Here is a 13,652-nt window from a genome sequence, read left to right on the forward strand (position 1 = left end):
AAGTGCAGACAAAAGACAACTACAACCAAATTGGAGATCTACAATCCCATGAAAACAATCACACAGATTGTGGAATGATTACCTTGTAAACCTTGGAAGATGTAAACACTAACATAGACAAGGAAGACCAATTACAAGACACCAATCTCCTACCTTCATAAGCCTAATAACTAACAGGAATAAAAACTCTGAAGAACTATCCCAACTCTCTCACTACCCACAAACCAACTAGACTCAGATAACCCTAGAATTAAGTTCCAACTCCTGATAAACTGCAAGAGAGAGAAACCCTATAGGTTGAATGGATACTAGTGGGGAAGATGTGAACTGAATGAGCAATTGTGACGCAAGGACCTGCAGAGCTCCTGGACTGTTGGTTAAGATTATCACAGGTTCAGACAGACTTGGAACCTAAACCACACAGCTCCTGGAGGTATATAATAATTACCAACTCTGCTGGTAATATAACTAAACAATAGAAACTTCAGATACAGATAGAATCTATTCTATGTTCCAATGCACTGAGGAGCTGATGTTGTGAGTCAGTACTCAGAAAAAGGGGCAGAACTATGACTTCCCTATAAGAGCTGATGAAATTCAAGATTCCAACAACAACAACAACCAGGTGGAATGTTGAAGCCAAAAACTGAACCAACATGCATTCTAATAATGGAAACAGCTTATTCTCAATTAAACTGGTAATCACGAATCTTCTAACAAAGTGAAGTGCAAAAATCAAATTAATAAGGTGAATTGTAAGTCCTTACACTTACTCTGTGCAATATTGGGATATAGACCTATGTAAGTAAACTAAAAACTCCATCTCAGAAACCCAAAATTCAAGGAGAAGATATTACTTAAAAGCCAGAAAAATGCCTCAACCTGGTGGTGGTAGATGAAATAATAAAGTTCCAACAACTTGTTGGATAAGGCCTAAATGTCTCTTCAAGTAACTAAGAAATCAAAAATACCAGTATGAGCCACAGTTTCCATTTATAAGAAAAAAAAAATCACTTCCAGATCTTTTAGCCATCAATTAAGTTGAAGGTACAAAAGCAACACTGAAAAAGCCCAAAACACATCACACACTCAAAGAACCAACAGAAGAAAAACAAATCAAAGGCAGCTTATCTTAAGTGTCATTGCTTTCATTTTTCATATATCAATTAAGAGACCATCATAAAGTTTTATTAGAGCACAGAAACTGCAGGCCATTTGCCACATCCATCCAAGGGAACTGAACCCTGGCACTGCCAGTCCATAAACATACCACTGGCCCAAAGAAGGGCTGAAAATTCAACAGTTTAAAAAGAGGCATAAGAAAGACCAAATATAAAGTCTCTCCAAAATGTGAAGGATTGCACTCAAATGCAGTCTTGAAGCTCCTAAGGTACAACAGATCCCAAAATATGCCTCCATCTCACTATGAATAAGATCACCAAGAGTTTCAACTAAGACTTTATTTGTAAAACGTTTCACATTTAGTGCAACGTGTGTGCATTTCCAATCATAACTGCTAACACTTTTAACAAGGTGATTTGCTCTTTTTTTTTTCTTCTCTATCACTGTTATATTGTAGTTTGTGTTGTAGATCCCTTTCTTCCAGTTTCCATTCCATTCCCATCTAAGATGTACATATATGGTATTGTTGATAAGCTCTTGAAGTTCTCTGCTGAGTGTATTAATTGCAATAAAAAGAACAGATAGGTATTAGTGTTGTTTATAAGAAATATGAATTCCAGAACAAAATAGTATCAGAACCTTGCAGAACTGGTGAAACTTTAATTTGAACCTAAAAATAGAGTAGAGGAAGAGACAACTTTTATTTAGTTGCTTATTTTTGATGAGATTCAACCTTGAAGGCCAAATGGCTTGTGACATTTCTTTTTCTTAACTATGCTACTAATGTGGCTTACATTTATGTATTGCTGAACACTTTTAGATTCTACTATGGGATCAACTGTTTGTGTGTGTGTGTGTGCAAGTGCACATGTGGTTTTGATCATTTGATCTATAGTCACTATAAAATAATCACTAATCAAAGATTGAAATAACACAATGGTGAGAAAAATTGGAAAATATGAGAGATTGAATAGATAGAATGCATCTTGTATAAAACACAAATCATTATGCTAAGTAATAAAAATAATAGTAAAATATTACTATTCAATTCTAATATGTAATTGAAAAAAGATTAAGGTTTTGAAGCAAAATGAAAAGGAACTAACAATTTAAGATAAGAGGCTGTAAAACATATGTAATGGTTGGCTGGCTTTATAAATACAACACATCCTTCTCAGTGAGAGACAAGAGTTCAAAATCAGGGTACTAAGAATAAACCTAAGAAGACAGAGATTCCAATTTTAAAACACAAAATTTTATAAAAAGCCATTAAAAAAAGGAAATAAATATAAATTACATTTTTCATTCTACAATGATTACAAATTATTACACAAATATACATATATTTTGTGTCAGTAGCTTAAGTCTAGTAATGTCATATATATTTTTATTATAATGACCAACTAGTCATATAGCCAACATTACATAATTTCCATTGACGTGGTGCATGTAAACTCATGTTACCCTTTCCAATAATACAAACTTGACCTTTAGTCTTTACAAATTAACATGTCAAGGCTGTGCTTTAGTGGACTAGTGTTTGGTAAATTAGTCACATTTAAATTATTATATATACATATGTAGATTGTCACTACTTAGAAATAACTTCCGAAAATTTTTTTAGGTTTTATATCTAAATTTAAAAAAGTCAAAAAACATAAATAACTATATTAATACCACAGAATTCCAATATAATTTAAGCTTAATAGCTAAGCTGTTTTTAGGTCTGTAAAAAGTATGAAATTTCAGGCAGGCTAAAGACACAACCTACCTCCTTGAAATCTTGGATTGAAAAAAAAAATGTGGTAGTCTTTTCATAGATGAAAATGGCTGAGAATACCACAAGAAAAACACTCTGAGCTGTTGATTGGTTATTTGTGTCATATATTGTAGTAAGAATATGCAAGGGCCTGTTTATAAAAATGGAAAGTGATGAATGAATCCGCAGTGTTTGTTTCACTATGTAACCGATATCTCAGCAAAATAAAAAGATATGAAGTTATTTTATACTGTAGCTTGACAATATTGGTAATTTGAAATATATATGTAAAAACTGCTTGTTTGGGTTGAGAAAATTTTTTACATAGAGGAGTGAACAACGTTTCAACCTTCTTCAGTCATTGTCAGGTTTACAAAGAAAGAGAGAGGTAACTGACTGGAAGCTGACCACGTTTGAAAGGGGGTTGTGTAAGGAGTGTCGGAATGTAGACAACCTTCTTTCAAACATGTGGTCAGCTTCTGGTCAGTTACCTCTCTCTTTCTTTGTAAACCTGACGATGATCAAAGAAGGTCGAAACGTTGTTGACTCCTCTACGTAAAAAATTTTCTCAACCCAAACGAGCCGTTTTTACATATATATTTTTCTACAAGTGGGTTTTCTCAACATCACCTATTGGTAATTTGAGTTCCTACTTTGTACAAAATTACAAACCAAATATTCTGACATCACAAACATCTAATTTCAAAAAGTGCTGCATTGAACATACCATGTGACTCACTAAAATCTATGTGTTCTTTTAATATTTACTTTTACATTAAAACATTAACTCACAATATTAAAGTTTAAATTATAATCCTCAATCTCATTCCAAATTTACTGACAAATTCATAAAATAATAGAAAAATAAAATTTTGAATGGAAGTCAACAAATGTGATGGCATGGCCTTTGACTTATGATCTGTGACGACAGGGTTAAATAACAGTTATAAAGCCAAGTGCAAAGAGTAAAGCATTTTTGAATGCATCTATTCAAACTTCAATAACATAATCAATTAAAAAGATCATGTAAAATGTTAATTAATAAAATAAAACTGAAATAAGCCATCAATAAAATTATATAAATAATTGATTGTTCCATTTTAACAATTAATAGCCTCAAAACAGCTTGTAACTAAAATGTGTAAATTCAGAAATGCACAAACTTCTTTAGTATACACTACTCGTGCACAGACATCTTAGCTTTATCAGAGCACTCTTATTTTTCCATACTATGTAAAGAAAGCAAAATGAACCGATGAAAATTCTGCTCTTCTTTACCTTTTTAAATGCATCATCCATTTCTTTTTTCTCTTTAAGCTGGATCATAGACTTGTGAAAATTGTCCTTTTGCCACTGTTTGATCTGCTGAACAACTTCATTCTGGAGTTTATCTTTCACCCTCACGTGCATTTCACAACGTCTGTCTGCTTCTCCCAATACACCTTTCCAAGCTGCTTCTGTGGTTCCATATTCTGGACCTATGTAATGCCAATATTCAATATATTTTTGTTGTAATTATTTATGTCACTACTCTCTTCTGAGGTAAGTGGCAAGTATCAGATTACTTTCATGTTACTATGCTAACAACATATCAAAATCATATAATGCTGCATGCGTAAGAAAAATTCAATAAATATCGGTTAATAAAGAATTAATGATAAATATTCAAACTTCTTCACTGTCTCTGAGTTCTGAAGATTTTATCAACACATTGAAACTTGTTACAACTTTAATTTTAAATAACACAGGTTGAGGGTTTTGGAAGAAAAGTATTATTTACAAAAGCATGGTCATGAAACTGATGCATCCAATAAATATGTATCTACTACAAAATGTAAACAAGTTATGGAGAATATACAACATGGAACAAACTGCGAATTAAGAACCACTGATTTTATTGCAAGAAATACTATGAATAAAGCATTATTAGCAAACATATGTTGATGTATGCGAATACAAAGTCAGAAACTTCAAACCACAATCTGTATATCAGTATAATAATGATACTCATTTCTATAGCATAACTAGCTCAACAAATGGTGCATGAAGGAACTTTCTGTAATCTTAACTTTTTAATATTCTGATAAATAATTATTTTAACAGAATTCTTTATTATCACTGTATTAAACATATTTTAAGTGCCTGGCAAAGAAATTTCTTTTTATGCAATGATATGGATATAGCAAGAAAAAGAAAATTGCTGCTATTTGACTGCAAGTTTAAAAAAAGAAATAAAAACACAGAAAAGTTACAAATGTAAAAGGTATGTATGAAAAAAGGAGATATAGGCTGTTCCACTCTCATTAATTGAGGAAAGCAATAATTACAAAGCTTCATATAGTAAACAATAGTGGATAAATGCCAATCCATAAAAATATTTATTTTACTTGGTTTAAACAAAAGTTTAAAGTGATCAAAACAACCTACAATAACTATCTTCAACTTAATAGTAAAATGTTCCATTAAATATGAAATAGTCATGATTCAACATAAGAATAATAAGGACTATTAAATTCTGCAAGAACTGCCCAATCCTAATAATATACCTGCTATACAATTTTACAAAGGGGTAAACATAATAAATTGTGATTTACTTACAAGTACAGTTTTTCACTGTAAAACAACTTGTCTTGCAATATTTTCAATATAAAGGGTTCCACAAGCTTCTTTTAAATCTGAGAAAATAAAAACATCATAAAAATCTTTTTCTAACCTTTTTCGATAATATCGTTCCACTTTTTGGCCCAAGTCCTAAGATTCTTTCCATAATTCTTCTCAAGTTCACTTCTCTCCTGGATGAGTTGAATCAACTCATTACTAAGTCTGAAACCATCTTCTGTTCTTTTAGTTGTTCTTTTATAATTACCTGGCTCCCAAAAGCTATCACTAGATGCAACCAACATACCATCATCACTATGGTAAGACATTGTTTCATTAGTTCCCTAAATAAAGAAATTACACATAAGTAATTCCTTTGAAATATGGATATCATTATATATCACAATTTAATATGTACATACGACAGAAAATGTTAGCATATTGTGATTTATACTACATATGCATATTTAAAACCATATTTATATATATTACATGAGTAACAAGCAACAATTACAAATAAACAGTCAATACTTGTATGAAATATAAAAAAACAGTTGTATAGTGCACCAGTATATTCTTTAAACAGGGCAGTACATCATTTTATTTTAAATCTATCAATAAATATTTGTGAAATAATGTTCTGTATGTCTTATCTTGTGCTACAAAATCCAAGTTGCTCTCTGTTGTTTGAAATTTCTGTTTCTATATAACCTGTACAGGCAACCTCAAAGATATTCATGCTAATACTTTGGTTGCAAGTGTTTTGTCAACTTCTATTTCCTCCCACATACCATTTCACCATATCTGCTACATGCATGGGATAACAGTCTTGTTCAATGATGAACCCCTACCCAGTAGATCTTGATTTTCAAAGGATCACTTAAGGAATAAAAACATGTAAATACTTATCAAATATCAGGATGGCCATTAGCATTTTTGGTTACTTCCTCTAACAACAATTTTGAAACTTCTAGTCTTTCTGTCTATTTCTGTTACTAATGGTACTAGTTCTTTACACCCTCAAGATTCCCATGCAGCTCTTCCTAAAATGCAAGATTTCATCTCATTCTGTCTCATAGAGTAGCCATAACCATTCAGAACTTTGATTTCTACACATTTGTCATGTGTAATTTCTGCATTACTATGCTACTGATAGGAATAGTATGACTGCCTGATTGGTTGAATGATAGCCAACAGTAAGTTTCTTTCAGTATTCAAGTGAAGGAATGAAAGATTTTATTTTATGACTAATGTTGTGTGTATGAGTTCTTATGGCATAGTATGTCTATAAACATGACCTGACTGTATCCTTCTAAGATTTCTTTACAAGCATATATAAAATGGTACATTTCACTGTGTAATGCAAATTTTACTCCTGGAGAGTATGTTTTATTTCTTAATTGCTTATGTTGTAAAAATACAGAAAATGGCCATTATTCCTTTCAAACTTTGCTTTTGTGATTTGGATAATGAAATTTAGAAATTAACCAATTTTCTATGTAAAAATGGACATATTTGCACATTTTAATTTACATAAGGTCTGAATAAAATAACATATGAATCGAGATTTATGTGTATTTATACTAAAGTCATACAAAAATGTTTAGAAGTGAGTAGTTTTTCAAGATTTGGGACTGTAACGTAAATCATTTTCACGTATCAGCCCCCAAATATAGTCTCCCATCATGTTTTTGCTATACACTCCCATGTCAAAAAAGAAAGTTTGAAGAGAAAAATAGGTCTTTTCAATTTACTTTAGGCATAAGCAATTGGGAAACAACACTTTCTGCCCAGGAACAAGAAAAAGTAAAAATTCTGTTACATAGTGTTTTTAAGGGGTCTCCCTCTTTTTTTTTCTTTTTTTTACACCCAAAGTTATCATCATAAAGACAAAAAACTCAAATTTTCATATGAAATTAGGAGGTCATGAGTTTCATGAGGACTTCCCCCTGCCAAATGGAAAGAAAACTCTGTTGTCAATTACAGTTGCATGATAAACACAAATGTAATTAATGCAGTTCAGTTTCTAGAAGGATAGAAATACAATAATATTTGCAGGTGATATACATGTTATCCACAGTTTTGCATAACATGTACTTTCATGTCAGAATTTACAAAAATGTTAGATTATACATTCTCTAAATCAAATTAGAGAAGATGCCAGCTTCTACAGTTTGTAAATATTTTGTAATACTATTACCTAATACATTAAACAAATTTAAGCAACACAACTTTCAAATCTTCTTCAGAAATTAACACATTTAATTTTTTATACAAATTTCAACATAGAAGTATAAACTTGAAATACAACTCTGAACATCTGAAGTAAAATTTAAGATACTCAGAATTATTATTATTATTATTTACTTGATCTTTAAAATGAGTTTTGCTACTTGTAAAAATGAAAACAAATATATTGTATAAAAGCTACATGAGTATGAATAACAACTTTTATCAATTCAGTATATAAAGTTACTGTTCATACAGATATAAAAGAATTAAAGTTGATTATATTTTTACATACATCAGCACCATCTCATGATTTTTCTTTGACTCATAATATTTTGTTGCAAGCCATATTTTTAATGTTGTAACTTGCTTGTTAACTTAAGAGTGCCACAAGTATTAAACTAAGAATCAAAGCAGGGTTAGTTAAGGATACAAGTTTATCATGTATGGGATCACAATGACCATACACTGGCATTCTTGAGTTAATGATGACATTCAGGTCAAAAGGTTTAATAATATATGTGCAGAACAACCACAAAGTTCTGAGAATGTGACATTAAGCTTTTCTAGTACATTCAAAGCTACATTATAAATGTTTGTTAACTGTATAGAGTTGTTTAAGAATATCAGAATGAATTAGTGTTAGTTATGCTTATTTTGTGTAAGCAAGTTGGTTTAAGTTACATTTTTTCCTAATATTAAAGTTTTGAATGCCATTTGTAATGCAGGTCCCCAATTTATGACACTGTATAAAAAAAGTATTTAGCTCTAATCACATGAAATGAATGTTGAATTATTTGACCAGAAACTTTTAAAACCAATACAAAACATAACAATAGGAAGTACTTTAATACAGCACTATCTTCATACTGATATTACCAAGCAAACCTCAAGTTATAAGTATGAAGATCTTAATTCCGACTCAATGTACTTTTGCAGAGTGAATTAACATTCACAACTCACAATAAAAATCAAGTTAAAAAATACAGAAATTAATCAAACAAATATTAAAACTGTTAGCTATATGTGTTTTTAATTAATTTTTTATATAATTTTTCACTGATTAAAATTTTAACAATTTTAAAATTTCTAGTAGCTTTCTTGAATGCTTTTTTGTGTACTTTTTTGATGTATATATATTTTTACTCTTGGATTGGTAACATACAGATGTTTGTGGTTTTTGGATTATAACATCTATAACAGAGAAAACTTTAACCTGTATATGCATGTTCAAATTAGGTGCAAATATTCCATTATGATCTTCTACACACAGCTATTACCATATTTTTCTCTCATGTCTATTTCCTGTTGCAAGTTTTAAAAGAACAATGTTTCCCTATAATAATTTTTTATTCATTTTTCTTGTTGATACATGAGAAGACTGAAAATTGTCTTGTAGTGTTATGATAGAATGTATTTCTAAAGATAAAATAATTAGGAATACCAGCTGGCTGGGTATTATTTTAAATTCACAGACTCGCACAAAAAAAATAATCAGGTTTTAAATTTAAAACAGGCATAAAAGTCAAAGCTAAAACCTACTGGTAAACGGGATACCTAAGATAATTAACAAAAATATAATCCATATTAACGTTAACAGTAACGATATTTACGTGCACATCATAAATATGCAGCACTTTATATTGCTTGCGCTACTATAGATAATTAAACCGTGAACGTAATAAACTTTTCAGCATGTTAAATTTAAAGCAGCCTTAGTTAGTTCCAACATGTGTGAGTTGGCGTTGACAATCACACATACGCCTGAGGGACTCGAATTTTTTCACCAAACATTCCATACACACACTCGTCTGTCACGAAAAAAAAAAAGTTAACATAACCAGAGGTTATTTTTTATCTTAACTTTTTTTTTTAACTTAAGGTGTACCTACAGCAACTACAGACCACACAAAAGACAGGATAGTTACCGTTTACTCCTTCCCTACTCGCAGTATCTTGTCACTTGATCACGCCATTTCGATGAAAATATTGCTGACGTCAGAACACAATATTAAAAAAACATTTTTTCAAGGTATTACGTGGAAAATGACGACTGAGGCCAGTTATATCTATGACGTTTCTAGAAGTATACATAGTATTGTTTCGACCCATTAATTACTTACCTTTTTTCATTCCAACCGAAGTTAATCGACAAATTAGAAAACTAACTATGAAAAGAAATATACTGACTCTCTGAAAATGGGGCACTTAAATAATAATAATTTTTAAAGGCACGTGATCCAAGTCATTGAGTAAGATTTCGTCACGCGTTTCATTATTTCAGAGGCCACGTTTCTCAGCTTCCATGTTACGTATTAAACTAATTAAGTAAACTCTCATATAATTGATATATATATATATATATATATATATATATAGTGCATCAGCTATTATTTTAAATAATGCGGCCATATGATATATATATTAAAACCCGAGTGTGAAATTTTTGTTTACCACTTTTTTCTGTTTTTTTCCCCCCGCAAGCTTACGAAGACAATTATTCTATCCATATTCTAGTGCATCTTTCTGATTATTAAACTGAGCTCTTTCGAAACACAAAAAACGACAGACGGCAGTTAGCAAAGTTTGAAGTAATATATTGAAAACAAAACAAACAAAAACATATATACGTACAAAGAAAAATAAATTCTCCACGGAAGCGCAGAGACAAAACTATAATCAATGCATAGTTCGTTAACGTATGATACTCATGCACTTCAAGGAAAGATAAGTTGTGGAAATGTAAAAAAATTAAATTTTTCTCTTTACATCATTAACAAAAAAAATTGTGTATGAGGGCTGTAAAGATTGGGTTAATAGATATAATTTTGGTAGCCTAGATCCACTTGTTCTTTATCAAAGTTACAATTCTTTAAAAATTAAACTTGTAGTCAATCTTGTTTAATGGTGTAGTGTGTGTTATATAAATCAACAAGCTTTTTTTGAATGCAGGTAGATATATGGATGCTACATTTAGTTTGGATAGCTTCATTGTCCTTTCAAACAAACTTGTTACAAATTACTGTTACTTTACATAATCTAATCGCTCAATATGTACCAGCATTCTTTCAAGTAAAATGATGACCATTATAATATTGCTCTACTAAACAGACATAACACAATGGAAGTATATGTAATTACTAATACTTTCTTCAAACTGAACAGTTAATTGAAATAAAAAAAACGTTGTTAAAAGCCAATCTTTATTTGTACTCAAAGTTTTCATTAGAAACAATTTGTCAATTATTTGTATAATATCTCATGATCCGAGTTGAAGTAGACTTAAGAACTACATATTCAATACTATTTTGATACTAAACCTATGATTTTTATTCACTGAATTAATCTTCCTGTAATCTATAATAAAATAAGCAACACTGAGTCAAATTTACACATCCTGCTGGCCTTCTTTCCAGAAGTATATCATTCTATATTTTACACTTTGTTTTAACAGTCCAACAGTACAGAATCCATAGGTGTTGCATCTAGTAACTTGATTATATGATTGGAAACTTTGCCTAGGTAAGTTCATAGCATATGGCCTTGTTTCCCAAATGAAGTCCTTGATTATACTGCATACTTCTTTCTGGGACATGTTTTCCTTTACTTTGTTCTGGGTTATGGATTCTTTTCTGTTAAATGATGTGGCACTTTGCTTAACACAGCTGGGGTATGACTTACTGTGTCTCTTTCTAGATGGGCCTAGTGTATGTCAAGATAATACATATATTCTCTTGTTTTCTAATGCCATTAAATACAATGATTATCCCAATACTGGAAATTCTAAATCTGTGATCTGACTATACATCTCTCTGATATGAATGTATGAATATCTTACATTGTAAATGGCCATTACATATTCTTCCCAAAAAGCAGCTTGTGGCTGGGGAAGTAAGGGTTGTCCCTTGAATCACTGAAAGAACACAGGAGGAAAGCTCAAAGAATGCAGAGAATGTGCATGAGCCACTGTCATCACACACAATCAATGAGAATTGCTCCCCACTAACAGATAGTTCAATGACTTACTATGACTAAAGATTGCAAGCATCAACCACTTGTACAAGAGTACATCTGTTTCTGTCTGGTTTTTTTGTAAAAGATGTGGAAATGGCCACATTAAATATAAAGATATATAATAAACCCTCCTACAACATGGATTTGCTGGTACATGCAAAAATAAAAGCAACAAATTATCTGATGAATATGGAAAATTCAATTATGCACAGTGTGCCCATCATACAAATATATGAGTGATCTAGATTATTGTAACTCTTTCAACACAAAGGCTAAGTCAATTTGACTGACCATGTTTCCTTTTGTTTGAACTCATTAGAAGTTTTTATAAGTTTAATACTTCTGATGTTCAATACACTATGAATATCATCAAAAACTTTGGCAATATTTTAGTTAACATTGTATGTCTTGCATGCAGAAAAAGAACAATTTTGAATAAGCTATAATAAAGATATTTTCTATTAATACATTGAGCATTTGTTTTCAATAGCCTGTGTGCAAAATAATTATTTTTATGTTAATCCTTAAAAACTCATTTTTTCAGTGAAACTTTATATTTTATGTTATTTTTTTCTACACTATACAGGTTCAGTTAATTTGACTAACCTCAAAACCACCCAAAAAAATCTAAATTACCCTTTTTACCTTTCTGGAACAGCTTTCTAATTCGAAACTACATTGGTTAATCCTAAGTATCTTTAAGCTCATAACAGTATATATCCATTTATATTTACAATTTACAATAAAATAATGCACTAAAGGAAATAGACTAGTAACATGCAAAAAGTAGATAATATACTCTAATTCTCAAAACTTTTCTGGCTTTCTATGTTACAAGAGCCACTAAAAATGCATTCAAGCCAGCTATTCCTATGGTAACCAAAGATGAATTGAAAATGAAATTTGCTATTCTGCATTCAGAACATAACATTACACAATATGTCACTTGACAGATGAAAACCTTAATTTTCTATTAGTTATAAGCAATATATAATTAAATGTAACAGAAAACTATTCCAAATCATGAAAGAAAGGATGAGACAGGTGGATGTGGAAGAAAGGGGTTTGATATTCTAACAGATAGCTTTGTTACCAAACAAATTTGAAAACTATAAAATTTAGGGTTTGTTCGAAAAATGATGAATTTTTTACATTGAGTAATTTACGTTTAATTTCACACTGTTTTGGTGGATAAAATAGAAATAAGAAATTATCTAGAGAAAATGTGTCACACTAGGGGAAATTCAATTTTTTTTAATGTTGCTTTATAGAATTAAGGGCTTAAAACTTAAATACTATTAAAATATTAATTATTTGTTAAGATTTTAAGGTATACTAATTGGTGTAACATAAACAAAATATAGTTTAATAAAAATTATGAATGTTAGACATAAATCTTGAGACAGACTGTAAAATATACTGGTAAGGATAAAAAAAAAAATCTCCAATTTCCTGGGTCTCACTCCATCCCCAACATGTGTTTAAGTGATCAGGCTAAATTTAGTGCTATGCAGTTAATTTACGTTTTGCCATATTTTGCTGCTTTTCATAATTATCCTTAGATAGCAGTATGTAACTGAAAAGTAAAACATCTCAGAGTGTTTGTGAGGCAAAGAAAAGTTGAAATTATGACATTATCTAAGAAAATTCAGATCCTTGATAAGTTACAAAGCAGGGTGAGTGTAGCATCCATAAACCAGGAATATGATGTTAATGAGTCTTTCACTCTTATGATTAGAGAGAATGAAGAATTGGTTAGTTGGTTTGGTGTTTTATGACATGAAGCAGCTTGTCTATTTGTGCCTAACATCCAGTAAAAAGTTAAAATTAACTTTAGTAAAATTCATAAAAGGAAGTTAAGGTAAAACCATTGTTTACATTCAGTCTACAGTGGTAAGAGAAAATCTACAGTAATAGAAGTTGTAAAGGA

General features: G+C 30.6%; 1 protein-coding gene across 7 annotated transcripts in view; it reads right to left on the minus strand.

Moving 5' to 3' along the window:
• The window catches only part of LOC143233977 (protein kinase C and casein kinase substrate in neurons protein 1-like), a 43,305-nt gene extending 33,284 nt beyond the window's left edge, over window positions 1–10,021 (minus strand). Inside the window, exons 1-3 of one of the 7 annotated variants that reach the window (XM_076470934.1) lie at window positions 9,637–10,021; window positions 5,595–5,823; window positions 4,160–4,359 (exon numbers count right to left, since the gene is read on the minus strand). In XM_076470934.1, coding sequence (XP_076327049.1) covers window positions 4,160–4,359; window positions 5,595–5,808 — 414 coding nt within the window. In that variant the 5' untranslated portion in view covers window positions 5,809–5,823; window positions 9,637–10,021. Of the gene's footprint in view, window positions 1–4,159; window positions 4,360–5,594; window positions 5,824–6,270; window positions 6,354–9,600 lie in introns of those variants that run through there. The other 6 variants (XM_076470930.1, XM_076470932.1, XM_076470931.1 and 3 more) reach the window with 6 other exon arrangements.
• Between the last annotated feature and the right edge of the window lie 3,631 nt (window positions 10,022–13,652).

This window comes from Tachypleus tridentatus, chromosome 12 (genome assembly GCF_004210375.1).
Source record: "Tachypleus tridentatus isolate NWPU-2018 chromosome 12, ASM421037v1, whole genome shotgun sequence".
NCBI classification, from domain to species: Eukaryota; Metazoa; Arthropoda; class Merostomata; order Xiphosura; family Limulidae; genus Tachypleus; species Tachypleus tridentatus.